This window comes from Dendroctonus ponderosae, unplaced genomic scaffold (genome assembly GCF_020466585.1).
Source record: "Dendroctonus ponderosae isolate FM_Combo_2020 unplaced genomic scaffold, Dpon_F_20191213v2 Dpon_F_20191213_1, whole genome shotgun sequence".
In the NCBI taxonomy this organism is placed as follows: Eukaryota; Metazoa; Arthropoda; class Insecta; order Coleoptera; family Curculionidae; genus Dendroctonus; species Dendroctonus ponderosae.
The window spans coordinates 14,419,533-14,440,535 of NW_026017110.1; the positions used below are offsets into that span (position 1 = coordinate 14,419,533).

The following is a 21,003-nucleotide window of genomic DNA, read 5'->3' on the forward strand; positions in this document are numbered from 1 at the left end:
ATGTGCGCAGGATTGTTATAGTTATTTGGCAATTTCGAAACTCCAGTTATGTTTTCAAGATGTACTATTAAACTGTTCAAGCCTGAGCCTCAGATTGCCGACCCCTGCCCTATATTGATATTGGTCAAATATTTTCAAGATACCCCACATCCAAAAATATTCACTGAACTTACTTGGAGGATATGTTTTGGGGAGAATCTGTGGCAGTCAACAAATGAACTGAATTTGAGTAATGAATAAAAGAGATTTTTACTAAAAAGTGTTCTGCTTTCAGACAAAGGCACATCTAGACGTATTGGCAGACGCACTATTGCGATGGGCGCGAGGACGCTAAGCAACCATGCCCTCGCCCACTATTTTGGGGCGTCCGCCAGTCAGGTCCAGACAACTCCAAAATGGTTCAACTTCAGCCCAACTTCGTCTAGTATACTTTCAGAGAGCAACAAGACTTCGCTAGCTTCAGCTACGGAGAACAACCAATTAAGCATCCTTTAATCTTCATTCTTATGACAATTGTGATGCGCTAGTTTTATTGGGATTAACCGAAGCCACTTTTATGTGATATAGATAGACATGCATTCATGATAACTCGTTGATTCTGCAGGAAGTTTATTTCGTATATTTGTTTAATTGCTCAAACTCCACTGCAATCTGTTCGAAGGCGAGTTTGTTTTTAAATGACCAAAAGTGTTACAATGAATGGCGGAAATTTATATCCTAACACACCTAGCGCACTCCCATACTTATATGTAAAGTATAAGCAATTTATTTAGTCTCTCCGTAGTGCTGTCGCTAGTCATGTAGTTCATTTTCCAAGTTTAGTATACCTACTTCATATTTTGCAAAAGTAAACCAGCCCCTCAACTAAATAATCTGAAGGCCTTACGGATAAATATTTGGTTCTATTTTTCACGTTAATAGCAAAATGCATCTCTCAGGGGTTCATTTACAGAAGTCCTCTGTAGTGTGGAATAGTTTATTTATCCTGCTCGTTTATCGGGTATAATTTTCCATTGTTTAATTTTTTATGGATCATTTTATTCGATTCTTATTATTTTATTTTTGTTAAACAACTGAGATCAAACAATCATGATACCATATAGGTTTCCATTTTTGCTCGGCTCTATTCCAATTGTTAACAGTTATGTATTTCATATAGACATTTGCTACATATTTATTATTGTTACAGTTGTTAATATTTCACATTAGGATGCTATAATTTGCCTCGACTTTTCATTATTATCAAAGAAAATAAACTATATTTTTCTACTTAAACTCAATAACTTCAGCTAAAAAAAATTGCACATAGATGTTAGTGTGGGTGTTAATATATTCTAGAGGATTAAATGGTATGCTACTAGGTGTTTCCATTATCTAAAACTCAATTATTAAAACATTATGCTTTCGATGTAGTTAGGTTACGGTTATGCACAAGCACATACAGTTGAAGTTATTGATTGCTTATTGATTAGACGTTTTAGGTAATTATTCCGAGGCTGGGAACCTGTTTTGATTTGGTTGAAAATGTATTCTGTTTGTTGTACCAAAATGTGCTTGAAAGATTCAATTGGAATCTACAAAGAAAATTTAATACAAATGGGTTTAGAATAATAGAACAATTAAAATTATTGGGTATTTAAACAATGGCACTTGAAAATTCAATCGTGTAATTTTGACCGTTATACGTTTCGCAAATATTTTGTGAACGTTTGGAATTGCTCATTACATAAACCTGTCAAGGTAAAGTGGAAATTACATATTCCCATCCCATAAGTACCTATTAGAGAGACCTTTATGTGGCTTCTTGTATTTGAGACTATGTTTATTAATCCCAATACAGAAATGAATTTTAAAAGCAACATTTAATTAATACAAAAAAGCTCTTTAGCGTTTAATAAACCTATAAAAATATCGCAGTCGATATCTCAACAATCATAAAAAGCTTCATATTAATACTATTAATACAACCCCATGAGGCAATCGGTTTTAGAACGTATCTATGTAACTGCAATTTTTCTCAAAAATTAATTAAATTAAATAAACCGTGCTAAACTAATGAAAATCAATATAAAAAGTGTACTGTTCTTTAAAAAAAATCTGTTTGGATTTTTAAAAATGCTAGCACTATAAACTAAATTGAAATCTGCAAAACTGTGCTAAACCCCACACAAATTGACTTTTTACTTATTGTTCGTGTCTATTTTCGAGGGCACTTTTTAAATCTTAATTATTTTATTCCAAAATAAATAAATAGGTTATTTATTTTAGAATAAAATAATTGCAATTAAAATAGAGCGGAAATAAAAAAATCCTGGGCTATTGCAAACACGTCTTAAAGAAGTAAGTTTTTTTGGCCAGCAAAAAAGTTCTGTTGTAAAAGAAAAAGGTTCTATTCTTCAAATTAGAAATATTTCAATCTTAAATTAAAAAAGAGAACTCAAATCCCTAAATATCAATAAATAAATATTAATATATTTGGATATTGCTTTTATTTCCGTATCAAAAATCATATTTTACACAGTACAGCACTTTTAACGCGTAATTGAAAGGAAAAGTAAAAGAACAAACACGGAATTTTACGAAACAGTAAAACTGAACAATAAATGAAAAAACAGGATACTCTAAACTAACTAAAAACTAAATGATAATAAAATTAAGATCTTGACACCTAAAGGAATAGTCAAAAACTTTCAAGTTCAGTTTCCTCTTCAAGCGTTCAATACAGAGGATCTGAAATATGTTTACTTTTCGCTGAACTTCCAAGATACCAAAATTAAAAGCGTAGATCAAAACAGGGATAAAATTACCTAAAGTAACTAATTGAACGGTGCAAATTCAAATATATCAAATGGATAAGCACTTAAAGTCTAGGCAAATATCAAACATAGACTAAAGTTAGTTTTCATTTATCTATACAGATGTGCAATGAAAGTCTGATTATTTACATTCCTCAAGAGTTGGTACTGAAAGTAGAAATCATCCATAGTAAGCTGTTATTTATTTTTAATTCAAGTGATTCAATAAAAGTGAATACGAAAACTGGAGACGGCCTATATACTAGAAATAAAACCTTTAAAGAGAGCTGAACGTTCCATGAAAAAATTTTATTCGGGGATGTTACACTCGTGAACAGCACCAATTATTTTTAAAATCATTTTAGCCATAAATCTCAGAGTTAAAATCTAATATGTTCTAACATCGTCGAGTCCCATTAAAAGTTATCCTCAAATTCATTTGAAATTGTTCATAATAAGGTACATACGCAACGATATTTAATTATTTAAAAAACTGAGGTGAATGGATTTATTAATGCTAATTCGTTAAATCGAATATAAACGAGAAAATGGCCTAAATTATAATGATAAACCATATTATAAAAAGTCCTTAACTGTGTCGCAAAATCTAAACTTGTTAAAAAAGCAGTGCACACAACTGCATGAAAATATTTTAATCTTTTGATCATCATTTTGTCATAGTCCTATTGGCTGCCTAATGAGACAAATTCTTTGATATTATATAAATTTTAATTCAAGATTTTTATTTATCAATAAATTTTATTTTTATAAACTTGAAGCACTCGTTAACTACCTCAATACATGGCAGAAAGCTTTTATAAAAATATAATAAGACTTTTTAGCGGGGAAAAGCAGCAACAGAAGTGACCGAACGCGAGTGTAACAATTGATTCATACTTTTTTCTTCTTTTATTTTTAATACACCTACAAAATTGAAATTTCAAAATAAAAAATATGTCGGTGAAACAAAAAGTGTGACGTTACAGCCCTTGAATGGGCAAAAAACAAGTTGTTAAATGTAATCGACGAAGTATTGTTCCTGACGTAGTTTTAGAGAAAGTATAAACTGCACTACAGCACTTTTCGCACTTTCTAATTTGTTGTTAATAATAATTCGTTTATATGCACATGTTTCAACAAAGGGTGATCCGCTTTTTTGTTTATATTCTTATACATTCTTGTTATTTACCCGCCACATAAGCGTGCGCTTAATTACATACATTAATTCCATATAAATATTCCTTGATGTGATAAAAGTAGATTGATATTGATATTATGCGAAGTATAATTGTTTCAACTGTTTACGTTGTCCATAAAACAGTCAAGATGCATCGTTAATCGGGACTCCTTAATTAGGAATGAATAGAAAAGTATAATTTTGTAAAACGTAATACTTTATTTTGGGAGAAAGGGAATGGTCCTTCCTAAAATCCAGATATGCTCTTGACCTAAAATTCTTCCATGTATGATGACCGTCAAGACAAAGCTTTCATTTGTGTGAACGGAACAAGCAATTTCGAGCTCTGGTCTTATCAACTTAAAAAAAATGTATTTGCCAAGTTAATCTTGCCATCTGCGATAAAAAAGGGCAAAATTAACGGTTGGAAAAGAGCAACTTGTTTGTTTGAGTGTTTAACTGCATTATTCTTATCAGTTTAGCTTAGAACAAAAATTTGTAATACCGGGAAACGAAATTCTTGTTATTTGCTAAACTGGTTTATTTTTCTTGCTAGAGAAAAAACTGACTGTTCCGCTTTTGTCGTATGTCGTAGCAAGCAACTGAAAGTAATACAAACTAAATATCATTTGTAACGATCGCAATAATATAACATATTTACTGGAATTTTTAAGTTTCTTCAATAATTAAACTTAACTGCAGCTAAGCAATTACAATTAAATTTGCTGCTGAAGAACAATTTCAAAGCTGAAATATTCTAAAGAAGGAACTTAAAATTATTCATAAACTCATAGGCTCAATGAACTGTGAGGAAGTACAATTTCTTCAAATTTTGTCGCCATTGTTCGCATATTAAATTGTTTTAATAATGTGTGTTACATAAAGATAACTGCGAATCCTCAAAGAGACACAATCACTTGCAATTAGTAGGATATGAAGGTACTTGTGATAACACATCTAACTATTTTTATTCAATTTTATTCATAATCGGTCAGATGAATTTAAGGAGTCGATTTTTTACCGCAGATGCACCTTCATGTTCAATAATATCAATGTCGTGTCAATCAACATAACTCCTGTAATTTTGAATTTGTTTTGGTTTTAAAATTTTATTTAGTTTATCGATGTTATTGGAGTGAATGGAAACTCTGTAGAAAATGCACTAATTTATCTAAATTTCATATTTCATTGTTTTAAATACCTTCACCAATGCACTGTTACGCATAACTAAATTTGCTACAACAAAAAACATTTTTCGTTAAAATGTTTTCTGTTGGCCGCTCTGAGACTCTAAAAAGCACATATTAGAATAGACAAGTCACACATATACCTCTGTACCCTCCTCTAAATCCTTCATGACCGAAATGTGTTAAAAGTCGCTTAATTTACCGACTGGGTTTGCAAGACTGGTTTTAGACATAAATAGTAAATTTGGCGGCCTAAATATTTTTGTAATAAATTTGTTGACTGATAAAACTCTACTGTTGACAGTTTTCTCATAAATGCGAAAGGCGCGTCAACTTAGGATTCTGCATTCTAAGCGTAAACCTTTTCGGCAAATTAAAATTTATTCGCAACTCTGGGATGGAATTATTGTAATATTATAATACCGAAAATCCGACACGATGTACAATACGATACTTCTAGATAATCAGAGACGTGCTACTTAAGAAAAAAGATATATATGAAAGAGTTGCATTTCAGAAGAAATTTGAGTGACTACTATCTATCCTGATACCTATTATAAATGTGTAAAAGTACTTAAATATAAATGTAACATAAATGCCTCAGCCAATAAAATGGTCTAAAAACTGTAGCAGTTATTTTTTACTTTCCTTGTTAGGTAGTTTGCTGTAGAATAAGAAACCACACGCGACTCAAACTTTTGGAACTGCTCAAAGAGTCGGCTGAAAAGTTTACCGAGTTTATATGCATTGGACATTTGGTGTTGCTTTATGTGTTTTCGTTCATATACACATATGTGGTGAACATTATCGAAGGCGATGAAGTAACGATCGAAAGTGCCGTCCTTCTTCGAGGATTATTTCTTTAACTTAACTTGTGAACATATTTATTACCAGATAAGGCTTTAAAACCTCCCACTGCTACTTAATCTACGAGTCCTTAAAAGTAACATGATTTGGGTCTTCTTCTTCTTAGTCGCTATCTCGTACTCGATAATCGTGCTTTCAAGTGTTGCTCTCTACAATATATCTCCACCCCTCTCTGTTCTCTGCCATCCTGAATGTGCAGGCTAGACTTTGTCCTGTGATCTTAGTGATGAGGTCCGCATATATAGTGGGGGCCTACCTCGGGGTCTTTTTACGGCTACCATGCCCTCAACGGTTAGTCTTTCAAGGCCTTTTCCTCGTACTACGTGGCCAAAAAATGTTGCGATGTTTTCAGCTACTATTGTTCTTAGTCTAGTTTTATTTGTTGAAAAATTTATTCATTGGTTCTTTTTTGTGTTCACGTGATTCTCATCATTCTACGCCAACAGGGCGCATTTCCAGGGCGTCAATTTTTTTTGTCCATTACTTTGAGCGACCAGCATTCTGACCCATAGAGAAAGATTGAGAAGACCAGGCTCCTTACCAGTCTCATTTTTGTTGCCAAAGTGATTTTATGACTTCTCCATATGTTTGTTAGTTTAGTCATAGCTTGCTTTGCTATGGAGCTTCTCTTGATCTCTTCACGTCAAAATTAGTGAACCTAGAAAAATGGAAATGTTGACTGTGTCGATGTTATTTATTTTCTTTCTTTCTGGTCTATTGTTGTTAGCTCGGTCAACTATCAACTATAATTTTGGTTTTCTTTTTATGTGTTCTCAGACCAATCTTCTTGCTGAAATGCTGCTCTATTCGCTTGATCAGGTCGCATAATTCGTCCTCTGATGCCGCAATTGCTGTAGTGTCATCAGCGTAGCGAATGTTGTTAATCTTTTTGCCCCCCAGGGTTATTCATCCAGTCTTCCAGAGCTTTCCTCATGACCCATTCACTAGAGAGTTGAACAAGAGAGATCTCAGTATACATCCCTGCCTGACATCCTTCTCTACCTGGAATGGGTCTGTCCACTCTTACGTACGCTCTGTTATTTTCATAGATACTCTTGATGAGAGAGATAAGATGCCTTAATACGTCCATTTCATCTAAAATACGCCAAGGTTGTGCCATTGAACGCAGTGAAAGACCTTGGTATAACCTATAAAATATTATTTCGGTAATATGACATCAATTCACTTAATCTACCTGAAACTAATTTAAACCTAACTTAACCTAATACATCCTCTCTTGCTTCCTATACTACTTTAAATCTAGCACATGGTTCGCGATGTCGTTCGTGCAGAAACTGATCATCACATGTGGTCCACGTCTTCTTCTTAGGTTGTGTCCGCAGGCAGAGATCTGCGGTCACGGTTGTACTTCTTTGTGCAAGCAACCCTGACTGTGGGATTCTTGCTTTGCCGGATCCTATCCAAAAACTTTGACTATAAGTTCCGGATGTTGTCCAGTAGGTCTTCTGTGCGTAGGTCTTTTCGCAGGGTGGTATTTCTGACGAAGTATTGAGCCTTTGCTACTATCTTCAGTATATTGTGTAATGGCGTTCCCGGAAAATGGTGAATTTGGGAATTACCTCCCTGCTCGGGGGCCAATTTTGTAATTGCGTTCCGGGAAAGAAAATAATATGAAATGAAGACACCTGGAGTTGATTACTGGTCAAGGGCAAGTTCGGACTTGGACGGTCAGCCATCAGGATTTATGTGGTGAAGGCCCCACATCTAGGGTAGCCTTTATAGGGTGGAGAAAGAAAGTAACCCAGGGGTCAATACGCAGTGGGTAGAATTAAACGCAGTTAATCAACAAATGGTCTATTCGGCATAATAAATGAAATAGAACAGGATTGTTGACGCCCCATACAAGGCAGGCGCTTTTACATTTCACAAAGCAAAATAAGGTTTATGGCCCTATTAAACATTCTACATTTAACGAAAAAGAAACAAGATTTCCGACCTTATACTATACAAAATCAAAATTACAAGAAAAGGGGAGAGGACGTGCATAACGGGGCGGTCGTTACTATGTGAAGTATGAGAAACCAGTGGTGGTGATTGGTCGTATATTTCGCAATAATATTTTGTACCGGTTGACGGGATTGTGGGAATTTTTGCTCGGAATGAATTTGATGCCACCAAAATTTCAGAGATCGGAAGGGACGAGGGGTTTCCGCGTTCATTTCCCACATTTTCTCGGCCCGCGGTTATTTAATCTCGGTCTAGCTGATGGCGTCGACTGATTGTGTATTGACTGCTGAGGTAACGAATGCCACGGGACAACTGAAATAACTGGACAATGAAAAACAATTACTGGTGGTTTGATTTACAGCGGAAATCGGTTCTTTAGAGTGGTCGTTCTAGGTTGAGTTCGAATGGAACGTCGGACATACAGGAAAACTTCGCCATATCTGGCTGAACAGGAACAGGATGACGGCAGGCCAGAAAGGCTTCCTACCGTCCCAAAACTCGCCGGAAAGGTTAATTTGCAGTAATAGCCGAGAAGTGAATACCGGCATCCATTCTGAACACATAACGGTAGAAATGGCCAACAGGATGAGGACAGAATATCGGTCACAAACACGTCGTTTTCTATTACTGCAGGCAGAGCGCAACCTCACAAAATGGGAATGGAATGTTGTGAGAATGTGACCAAAAATGAACCAGGGATTGTAACTTTACACGGACAAAAACAGCAAACACCTCAAATTATACTATGTAAGTAACCTGTTTTTACGGGAGCCCTTGAAAACGACCATTCGCCTGGAGCTGGCTTAAATTAACCGGACAGAAAGAAAATGTTAGTAACCTTCGCTACAATTGGTGATATACTGCTAGTTTCTGATATACTGCCAGTTCTTGCTACTGCGAGGCGCCGTGGGCGATGCAGGAGATCCATAGGTCAGCACCAGACGTATTAACTGTTTGACAGCTCTAACCTTATTTATTAACTTATTACTTTCACTTACTTTGATTACTTGATTTCTACTTATACTTACTACTTACTTGATTACTTCAGCTTATTGCTCTTGAAGTTATCTGAGTATTTGAAAGTCTCAACGAGATCCCTCGTAAATCTTGGAAGGAGTTCGCAAATCCCCGATTGTAAAATACTTTCTTTTATGAAGCATCATTACAGCGTTTAAGATTCTTAGGTCTCAGTACTATTCTTATTTTTTGATTGGTGTAACCACTAAAACGTTCTTTCTCGTTTATTGCGCCCTCTCTTTCCGCAGTTTTGCAATTCAAATGATAACTGTAGCTTTCGTAACGGCAACATAATTTTTTTTCTGTAGATGAGCGGTTAAACCACCTTCTCAGAATCGAAGTAATGCGTATTTTTTCTCTCTCAACACATGACCCAAATATTGAATTTTTCTTTCTTTGATGGTATTTGGCAATGCGTTTTATTTTCTCATATGCTGGGGTACTTCGTCGTTACTAATATTTTGTACCGATGTAATTCATGGAATCTGTCTGTATACAAGGCATTTTATGCTGAAGTGGCAGTATTTTAATAATAAAAAATAATCGCAGTTTTCTGTATAAACGATAGTTCAAAAATGCTTCGTTACGGATTTACACCGACCGGCCGTGAAAACTTTCATGGTTTGAATTGATCAAACTTGATACCACCGATTCTTCCGAAGGAGCAAAATTTGTCTCTTCTGCAGAAAAATCGCTTTGATTTTAATTAATTTATCCTTATTCCACACTTTATTAATATTCCTTTTTTAAGGTCTAATTTGATAAAGATTTCTTGATTACATTTTTATAGCGAATTCGTTCCTTATTGTGAAGTAAGAGTGCTCTTTATGAACTCGTAATAAAAGGCGTAAGAAAATTATCTTTTTAATTGCACATAAATACAAATTTTGATATAAGTTGCTTAAACTGACTTAGATCCTCTATACTTCTCTGTATGAGGTCAAAATTATTTCCTTTTGCCATCTTTACAAAAACATACTATTTTTCTACCAATTGTACCCCCGCAACATTTTTTTTCAACGCATTAGGAGTTTTGTCAATCACGTCCTTCTAGAAAATCGACCCAGAGGAAGATAATTATCTAGAAGCAAGCACTACCGATGAACTGCATCAGTAGATGGTTTTGTTACTAAATCGGATTTTACATTTAGACGTGACACTCCAAAAGAAGGTTTTCCACTTTAAATTCCTTACCAGTTTGCTTTTCGTGGAAAGCACAAAATCAATGTCGATCGGCCGATGTCTACAAAAACTCTGCGTTTTTTTACCTCTTCCCAGGAGTTGCTTAACCTACTCCAATTATTCCACAAATAGAAAAGGATATACCGAGTCATTTAGTGGTAAACGTGATGCTATTTGTAGGCCTTTTGTAAAAGAGGCCTTTTAGATGGTTCGATTAATCGGTCCATAGACGCAGAAACAAAACACTTTTTCCTTTTGTTTCTGCTATATTTAACTCATCCTCAAGGGTCATGAATTTTTGTGTGKTTTTTGTSATGAACAAGGGTCRGTAGCAGACTGACTGAATTGTCTATTCTTATTAGACCTACCTCTGGTGACATGCAATCGACCCTTCTTCATGCTAGGAAAAAGTGTTTTTGCTGCCGGTATCTATTAACCTATGAATATAAACATCTAAACAGGAATTTTTTACCAAGTARGAGATAWAATTTCAAGGGAGGTAAAAGCCCTATACAAACTGATAAACCCAAACAAAATCTAATAAGCGCGTGTGCGAATAWGCGCAAAAAAATTCGTATAATAGTTGATCAGATTAGAGTAAAGAGAATRTATCCTAAGAAGTAGACGGAGTMGATGTATATTTGGATACGTATTCGGATGAAGGTAGAAATGTAGAATGCCTCCAGTACTATGATATACGTATGAACCTGAGTGAGTTGCTTGACCTGCATTTCACAAATGAGCCGCACAATGCCTTTGCCCTTTGCATAAAACTGCCAAGAGATTTAGAAATTAAAATAGACTCTTGCAACATTTCAAGGAAAACCCTTAAATATGTTTGTCCAAACTTTGGTTTGATTAAAAAAGCTTCTTGTAAGAAAAACAAATATGTATTAAAACTAGGAACAAATAAAAAAGTTACAAGTAAATATAATCGAAATAATTTGATCAAATATCGGTACGAAATATGTTAATAAATCTATGGCAATGTATTTAATGTCTTTTTGTGATGCTTGAGAAATGTTTTTGATTTCACATCAACCTGTTTCCTTTTCCTCAGGAGTCTTCGATTTCCTACTAGCACCTTAGCCGATTCGGGTTTAACAGGAATTTCATTTTTTTCATTCAATATACTGCTAGTGTTCATATTAATATCATCCACCGTCTGAGTGGTACTGTCTTTTAGTTCAATTAAGTCTTTCCCATTGTTACTTTTAAACATTTTTGGTATTGGTATAGGTATTGGTATCGGTATGGGTAATGGTAGAATAACTGGATATGGCACAAAGGTTGTTGGTGGTGGTAGAATATTACCCAAAATTGCTCTAACATTATTCGGAGTTAATTTGGGAGCGGATATATCTTCCTCCACTGATGGACTACCGTCATTTTTCTGAGAATCAACGTTCTCTTCTAACGACGATCTAACTTGCTTGGCATCGTCTTTAGGACTCGATTTGAAAGCATACTCTTCTACTGGTACTTCGTCTAGCGGTGGAGTTTGCCTAACTCTTAAATCTTGAGGAATGTCATTGAAAGAAGTGACAGCACCAAGGGATGTAATAGTCGAAGGACAATTCTTTTTGAACCTTTTGGAAACCTTTGTGCGGTTCCTTTTCACATCAGTCGCAAGTAGTTTAGAACTGGGTGCTACAGAAATCAATGGCACATGCTCTGGCTTCGAGTTGACAGTAAGGTTTCTCGGAGAACTCTGACTAGAAGGATTCGTCCCTATAGGTGAAAGGACAGGTGATGATCTGTTGTTTGAACTAGGAGATGTACAATTTTTCAGCCAAAGATCTGGGGTAATTAGTCCGCTGCTTGTCGACTCGGCTCCATGTAGATGGGGGTGTAATTCCAAATGGGCTTGAGTTTCTCGACAAAAAATGTGCATTTTATATTGATTAAGACATTTTTCCGAGCAAAATTGAAGTTGTGCGGCATTATCCTACAAAACAAAACAGAATTATTAATTAGATTTAATTTTATGGATAGGTGTATTATCCTACATACAAAGAATTTAGATGATGCAAAAACTTCAAGTTGTAGAGTAAAGCCTTTGCTGAATTTTACTATCTCCAAACTGCTGCCAGTTTATTTAGTTTAGAGTCTTAAGTGAATTCGTTAAACAACCAGATAAATTAAATCATTAATGTTCCTTAAACAGGTAATAAGAAGAATAATAGAAGAACTGAAGATACATTCATTTGATTTCTAAGCTGATTAGAATGATAACATAAAAACCATAAATAAATTTATTTCTTGAACACAATCGAACTTATCTGCAAAATAAACTTTCATAAAAAGTTAGATCAACGGGTAAGGGGTTTATTAACCGCAAAACCCCTTCAAATAATAAAGAATCATAATTTTTAAAATGTAAACATTGACACCAGAACCACTTTTCATCAGAAAATATGTCTGTTCTGTATCTAGAACGACTCAAAAACGTGTTGTTTCATTGTTTTGTCTTCTCGCTCTCATTTTAATCATATATAACGATATATATTTTGTCTGGAATTATAGCAAAAATTGAAAAAAAACATACAAATCTTAATATTTATAGACGGTTTTAACCGCAAAACTTAAATGTCAACCTAATCCCCTTACTGAAACAACAGATATTCATCGTTCGCAAGTGCTTTTGAATATATTTTCCATTAATGCTTGTTAAATAATATACCTGACAATCCACATAGGAGACAGTATGCCGTGCAAGTCGACACCAATCACATGTTTTATTTCTCTTAAAACTGGCTCTCCGCGACTGTGAAAAACAAAGTTCTGAGCAAAAAACTGCAGATGAAGAAATCACACTGGAGTTTTCATCCACCGATTTTCCACACCAGCCGCAACCTTCTAAAACAAAAAAACCATATTTTTTTCTACTAAAATTTGTGTTCTATTATCAGATATTCTTTGGGCTGTAATTTATTTTTTAGTTCTATGTCATCAAAATTGTTTATGTACAGTCCTCGGAGTACGTTTTCTAAGCAGGTGATTGATACAAGCTAATTATTATTATTACTACGTTTAAAGCAAATGAAAATTGGATTAAACCATGAAACCATATGATATACCTCTATTGATCACAAATAAACTGAACTGCGCATCTAAATGTAAAGAGTATTTCTGATCACTAGATCTACTCATCTTTCCATCATAATATAATCGTTAAACGAGAATCAAGTTTTAATTAGCATGAAAGAGACTCCAACTGGAAAAATAATACCCGTTCCGATTTTCATTCATACTTTATTAAAATAACATTGCAATTATTTGAGAAAAAAAACATTAATCAATATTAAGTTACTTATTAAAACAAACAAAAACTTATTGGGTTTCACTACTCTCCAATTAGTAAATTTAAAATACATTCAATTCCAATTTAATCCTATTTATCCAGCTCGGAGTTTACAGGGTGGGAAGAAATTTGAATATAAGGGKTTTCAACTTAAGTTTTTGTTATTATTAAAACAAAATATTTTATATATAASCACGACATTTTTTTTATTTAATGTTAGTTTGGCATTTTCAAAATTCGGTTGATACCAAGAGTCCGAGAGTTCAAGAATTAACCRAGGAGTCCAATTTTATAATCMCGTAGCAAACATTTATATTCTTACAAACTTCTTTTTGGGTATTTCGCCTCAAAAATTTTTGTCGTTAAAAAAGACAGAATTTCCTCACGTCTTTTATTACAGATTGATAAATAGTGCTCCTATTTCGCAATAAGAACGAATTATTTATCAAATCAAAAAGTAATCAAGAACTATCACCTAGAGGGTATATCAATCTGTAATAAAAGACGTGAGGAAATTCTGTCTTTTTTTAAGACAAAAATTTTTGAGGCAAAATACCCAAAAAGAAGTTTGTAAAAATGAATCCGCCTCAACAATATAGAACTTATTTATATTCTTAATAAATTTTTACCAAAAATCTCACGTGTTTCGATAAACGTTCCTCTGCAGAAGTTTTCTGCAGTTTATATTAATAAAGTAAATAATGATGGCAGTTTTTATAATTACAGGGTGTCCCGTAAGCACATGATCAAAATGGTACTGCGATATTCTTTGGGTCAAAAGAAGACGATGTGAACTAACTTTTATTAACAAAAAATGTCTGGCTGGTAAAAAAAATGTAGTCCTCTGCTATTGATGGTCAAATTTCTTCAAAAAATGTATCTTTTTTGAAATATCGGGAGAATGGTACGATGGATTTTGGTGAAACTCGCTGTGAAATCACAGTGCTTTTGATGAAACAATCGAGTTCAGCCGTTTTGGTGAAGTGGTGAATTCTTAAGTGTCGTAATACCAAAACTACCAGTACTTTTTATTTGGTGGATGGAATCAATTCTTTTTTTTTGTTGGTGCACTAATCATTTATGCACAATTGTGTGTGTGCTCTGTGCTCTTTCCAAAATCTTGTAGCATTCATAGTTTTGGTGCAAAAAAAATATGTCTATTCTTGCCAATCCTAAAACTGTAGCTGCAAATATGTGGAAAATTTTAATCACCATTGGTTTTTTTATTTACATCATCGTGATCAGGGCAAAGAAATACATATGTTTCCTATTTCAACCTATAGCCCAACTTTAGTAATAACAGATTTACCGGTAAAGCCAGCTTAATTTTGGTAATTTAATTGGTGGTCCAATGGCTAGAGCCACTATTTTAGTATTTTCTAGAAGACAATGTTAGCAAATTTTCTTCGGTTCCGGGAATGTTGAAAAACAGTTAAATCGAAAACTAAGGGTTGTCGATAAAAATTATTTTCACTCCATTTCATTCGATTTTAATGCTCAATTAATGAGATCAAATTTGAGAAATTTTCTTGTACTTGTATTTTAAGAGATATAATCTGGATTTTTTTAATGCGGAATAAGTCGCATTTTTTTAAATGCAAAATTTTGTCTGATTTCAATGATGATACATGTTTACATTTCCCAACATTTTGGACGAAAAAGTTATCACCAAAGTTCATTATCTAAAAAATGTAAGTCCAATCTTGATTTTGAGTCGCAAATTGTATCGCTTCTTTATCATTTTAAGACTTCTTTTTGAAAATTACCTTAAATTTTGTTTTGGTTATATTAGAGTTTTCGGAACAAAAAAAAAACAGAAGAAAGAAAAAACAATGAAAGAAAGAAGAAGCAAAAAGACTATGCATTATTTGGCTATGATTAGTTTAAGATGACGGCGAAATATCTCAAATAGTGACAACGAGTACTAACTAAAACTAAACTAAGTAAGTAAAACAACTAGCACAAGTTTGAAAATTTCTTCGTTTGCAGTGAAGTTATTTTTGAGCGATTTTTATAACTTTTTTTAATTGTGGTAAAAAATAGGCTCAGTTTTAAGCAAGCAATAGGAAAGGTTGGTCTAAATATACCGAGTGTTTTATGAACCTGATCTTTAATAAAACCCCACACCGAAAAATGTATGGGCATGATAGAAAGCTTCCTATTGAGGTTGCCAGTTTAACGCACCATTGTTTCCAATCCAAGCATTGGATTGGAGGTCGTTTTTCAACATCCAAAAATTTAACTTACAACTCAAATACAGCGTCAAATTGGTATTTTTTAAACAATATCTATTGAAATAAAATTTTGAAAATATTACCATCTGGCAGGCACATCATTGAAATCAGAGAAAAATTTAAAATGCATTTAAAATTAAATAAAACTAAATAATTATTAATAAGTAAATATATTTACTGCAAATTGATAAATTTTGAAAAAATGATGATTTTTTGTGAATTCAAAACTCATTCAATCAATATAAAATTGGCCTTACCAGTAAATTTAACCGATTCCGCTTCTGATTCATTACTTTCAGAGAACGATCGTCTATTCCGTGATACTTTGGAATCGTTTCTGGATGCATCATACCCATACCATCCTAATAACTCGTTCATCGTGGATTCAGCATAACTCTAAAAATGAGACATTTAAATACATTCATGCTTTCGTTGACTAACATTAACTGTGATAGTTTTAATTAAACGTATAATCGTTGATTGAAAGAGTATATACTCTCTCCATCAACGGTATGATGTACAAAATGTGAATGCTGAAACATGACGAAAAAACCGTATACATATAGCATAGGTACTTAAAATGTTTGTTACGAAAATATCCTGCTTAAAACCGCTCCTTAAAAACTTCTTAAAGAGGTATGTAAACCCAAGAACTATTACACATATTTTGCAAAATTAATTTTTGAGTCGAAAATTCTGATTTAATGCTATTTACTGAACTCCGATTCAAAGCATGGTTTTCACGTGAAAAATGTTTTTATCGATTATTTTATATAACTGCTTTGGTGGTATTTTGCAAAAAGATTTTTCCTTTTAATAATTTGTTAAGGTTTCTTTAAATAACAAATTAATTGTTATTTATTTTATTATTTTTATAACAAAGTTGAAAAGAGTACTAAAATTTAAAAATATATGAATACATAAATAGCGACTTGAGAGTAAATCCGACCTAGCTGGCCAGTAGTCAGTCCATCAGTACAAAACAACGTATCAATGTACTTTTGTCTGGAGGTACTTACATCAACTATTTTTTATATTTAGCCTAAGATTTTTATATTTTGCCTGAGATGTTGTGCTTATTTGCCTTTAAGAAGTCGCATTGAAGCAAAGAAGTTATATTTTCAAATCATCTTTATTCCAAAACGATAAATGCTTTTGTATTCCAAAAAAAGGAAACACTTTCAATACAATCTACTTATTTTACCTATTGATGGTTGATTTGGTTGATCCATACAAAGTTGAAATTGAATTTGCTCTAGAGCAGCTCACGTGTTTATTTTCCGTTGATAATTTATTAACAGTTTCTATTGTGCCTTGTAAATCTGAAAAAGTAGAAAACCTGAAGAAAAAGTTTTTCCAATTGATTCGGAGAAAGAGATTAAATCTCCCAGACGCTTTGGAATTTTGAAAATTTGGAATCTTACATGAGAAAAAATCTATCCACCTTTTATATTAAGTTTAACTTACTTCCAATTTCAGAACGTTAATCAACATTTAATTATTTGTTATAATAAATAGTAAACGAAAAATCAATAGAAAATAATATTTAGTACATCGACAATTGGTTTGATAAGTAAGAGAAGATTTGTAGATAGAATAGAATGTTTAATAGTATTATAAGGCCTACATTATGTATTAAATTACGTATTGTGAAAATTATGTTTCATAATCTAACAATTTCGTCTCTCCACTTTCGGTTTTTCTTTTGGAGAAAATTTATATCGTATAAACTATGGTTAAACACGAGTTCATATACTACTAAATATTAGTTTTGCTTATTTTATGCAATTAACTTATTAACGACATCAAGCCTGCCCGGTCAGCGGATATTTCTTGTTTCTGTGCTTTTATTGCGTTAATAACTTCTTTATTATTATTTCTCCACTTTATTCGTTTATTCGGGCTCTGTTTAATTGGAGGAACATCAGTATCAGGAAGGCACATCGTTATACATTTGTCTAAAATATACCCAAGGAAAAAACCTGTATTTGAGTAAAAAAACAGATTCAAAGATTTTTTCGCTCTTGTGGTAGTTTACAAAAACCATTGACATTACAATCTCCCAATTTAATTCCACATTCTTCTTTCTCGCTTCTTTCTGCTAATAGTTTTGAAATTTATTTTTAAAGTTACTTTTAAAGAACGACTTACAAATATACCTTTTCATAAATATTTCAGAAGCAACTTCAGCCCAACACAATTCAGTATGGCAAAGTATTTCAGCTCCCGATCCGAAATACGCATTTTTGAAGTTAAAATTCCTACAATACAACTGAAAAATTATTTAAGGATAATACTGAAAGCGTTTATTATCACTACCTTAAACAATAATCGTTTACTTACTCGCTATCATTATCGAGTCTCTTTGAAACTTAAATTTTCACTCCGATTGAGATTTATAGATTTTAGTGAATTCGATAGTCCAACATCATTAAAAACCTATGCCTAGCCTTTGTTACTTTAGAACTTTATTTATAATGAGAGATCGAAATTGATTACTCAAATTTAATCCTTATGTAGATTAAACAGGCGTTGTGTAGCAGTGCTTAATTACTACTAAAAACATTTTGTAAACTAACACCCGATAAAGGATAAAGACTCTGTTTTCAGCGCTGTTTCGTCCTTCCTCCCTTACACCCTTTAACATTAACGAAGTATCTAATTTCCAGATTCACCTATATCTTGTAGCATATCGCATGTAACACATTATACTAATAATAATTTTGTCATAATAATAGTAGTAATAGTAAAAATAAAATACATACGGAAAACTAGTGGAATATTTAAGATAAAGAACAATTTTGGTTACTCTGTGGGTTGCACACCATTTCGTAAGATGTTACTTTTGTACCACTTTTCATATAAACATTTTAATTTTAAAAGCATAAAGTTAGCTACTTTACTGAAAGCAAATGGAAAAAGTGTAAAATATAAGTAAGTAATCTGCTGTTGCTTAGAACATAGAACTGAAATAACAATTTTGAGCACTCGAGAGTAACAAATTGGACATAGCAATAACATTGAAAAAATATATACAGGATGATTCAAAATTGACGTCATTCCTTTTAAGGGGTGATAGAGGCTCSCTTGGGGAGTACGAGAAAAATAWKGAAACTTATTTTTKCTAAAATTTCTAGAAGATATTAACAGTTGAAGATCGAATTTCAACTTTGTTATTAAGCATTATTTTGAAATTGTTCCATGTTTMACTGGAAGCWTATTGGAATACTTAAGCATTCCAAAARAAAAATTACGWTATTTGCTTCAAATTACGAAAATTTTCGATATTAAAAAAGTTATCTTCTACAATTTAGTATAATCGATTAAAAATTTGCAAGATGACGAACGAAGTGTGACTCAAATAATGATCAATATTTGCCAAAGGTTTGCTGAACATCAAAAACAGTCGTTGCATGCAAAAAAAAAGCACCTCATTTTAACATTTAATGCTATTATTGAAGAATCTGAATGCCCTTTGCACCCTCWGATTGAATTTAACGGACAATAACAACGTAATTCTGGAGTCGGAATGAATGAAACATTGGTATCATTGAAAASGTTGATTGGTGCTGAATAAACTACATCACGTATTATTAGAATTCTGCTTTAGAATCTGGAGWGTTAAAAAAATCCCAGCTATAAGGGATATAGTTTGCATACTTGCTTTTATATAAAATAGAGAATGTATAATAGGACTTCGGACTTAGGAGTTATAGTGAACTATAACTTTTTTCTCGCGGCAGGTAATCTGGGCTGCATTCAAATGTTAAAATAGCGCAGAATCGCAGAATTCAGACCAAAATGCCTAAAGGAATGTGAAACTTTATTGCTTCCTGATGGTTTAGCGGATAGCGCCCTAAGAGGCTGGCTGGGATTGGACTACTTATTCAGATATTGACCTGTTTTGCCCAAATTTCATACTCTAAAAAAATATATTTTTTCTCAAACGATTCGTGGTGGGAAGTTTCAGCGGCCAGGATCCGTCCGATATATTTCAGATTTTTGCCCACCGCACCATTCAGGCTGTAAGTGGTCCAGTTCAAGATTTTACGGAGACCAACAGCCACTAGATGAGTTTTTTGACAATAAATCGGGATTTTAAGGAATTTTATGCGGTCTGGATCCGGATAGCATTCTACATATTTTGCAGCAGTAGATGGCAACCAGGGTTGTAGTTTTTCTGTGATAGCATTTACGCTGCTCGCATGTGCAGCTTTGTGGATTTTAGAGGCGACTTTTAAATAACAACTTTTTCGAATTTAGAGCTCACTTATTTTTGTTTCTCTTAGAATTTTCTTCGTATAAAACAGGTAATTTTTTCAAGTGCTTTTATTCACTAATAACAGCGTTTTTTTATTGGCTTTGCGAAACAATCATTCTGAGACAACAATGGAAAAAATATAGAAATTCTGTTAAATAGGGATTTTGACTTGAATTCTAACCGATTGTTATCAGCAGTTTAAATATGTAAATATTTGAATTATAATTTGAATCTTGTCACCACGTTAAGGGCTTTGACTAAGTAATGAAAGGAAAGCACAGCTAACCGCCCTTTCTAACAAACAAATTATTCGATTGAATATAAAGATGATGATGTATCTTGAGACATTTAGCTGTAATTAAATATTACTTTATTTATCATGCACGCACAAAGAAAGACACGTTTTAACCACAATTTAAAAAAGGAGCCTCCATAGGCACAAAATTACATTCTTCCCAAAATTCGGGTACTCAACATTTTGCTTGGAAAATCATCTATTTGGCATTAAAGTCTTCGAAAATGTCTACTTTTTCAACTAAAACAAAAAAAAACGTTCTCAAAAATGTTTTTTCTAAAGTGTGTACACTTTTCTTCCCTTCAAATTTAAGGCTTTAAGCGCTAGTTCTTTAGGCTTTTTGGTGATTTTGGAACTTTTCAAATATCTTGACATTCAACAAAGTTAAAGTAGCAAAATAGTAAAGGTATGCGCAAATGGCACAGTCCAACGATTGCCAACATTCAGGGTTCATTATCCCCTAAACCGTTGCCAATGTCGATTTTTTTCGGGACAGCGGAACTCTTGTGGCAACCCAGAGTATTTCTTCATTTTAAAATATTGCCAACAGTTGCGGAGTTATGGGCAAATAACTATTGCAACTGTGCAAACAACTATTACTAACTAACCTACTAAGACTAACCCAACCAACTAACCCAAACTAACTTCAAATTCTATTTTCTCTGAGACTATACAGGGTTATTCACGCTATACGGCACGGAAGTTTGTGGCTAAAC

The 21,003-nt window shown here is 33.3% G+C and overlaps 2 protein-coding genes across 5 annotated transcripts in view; one reads left to right on the plus strand and one right to left on the minus strand.

The window, feature by feature from the left end:
• Positions 1-5,788, plus strand: part of LOC109538991 — a 133,485-nt gene extending 127,697 nt beyond the window's left edge. For both annotated transcript variants that reach the window (XR_007280474.1, XM_048661827.1), the window contains exon 3: positions 275-5,788. Coding sequence is in view for 1 of the 2 variants with exons in the window: in XM_048661827.1 (XP_048517784.1) it covers positions 275-334 (60 nt within the window). In the remaining variant the exon portion in view is untranslated. The remainder of the gene's footprint in view (positions 1-274) is intronic.
• A 5,276-nt stretch (positions 5,789-11,064) lies between these two features.
• The window catches only part of LOC109538984 (sine oculis-binding protein homolog), a 16,845-nt gene continuing 6,906 nt past the window's right edge, over positions 11,065-21,003 (minus strand). For 2 of the 3 annotated variants that reach the window (XM_048662271.1, XM_048662267.1), the window contains 4 exons: positions 16,936-17,053; positions 15,989-16,127; positions 12,877-13,052; positions 11,065-12,141 (listed from right to left, as the gene is read on the minus strand). In XM_048662271.1, coding sequence (XP_048518228.1) covers positions 11,173-12,141; positions 12,877-13,052; positions 15,989-16,109 — 1,266 coding nt within the window. In that variant the 5' untranslated portion in view covers positions 16,110-16,127; positions 16,936-17,053 and the 3' untranslated portion in view covers positions 11,065-11,172. The remainder of the gene's footprint in view (positions 12,142-12,876; positions 13,053-15,988; positions 16,128-16,935; positions 17,054-21,003) is intronic. The other variant, XM_048662263.1, reaches the window with a different exon arrangement.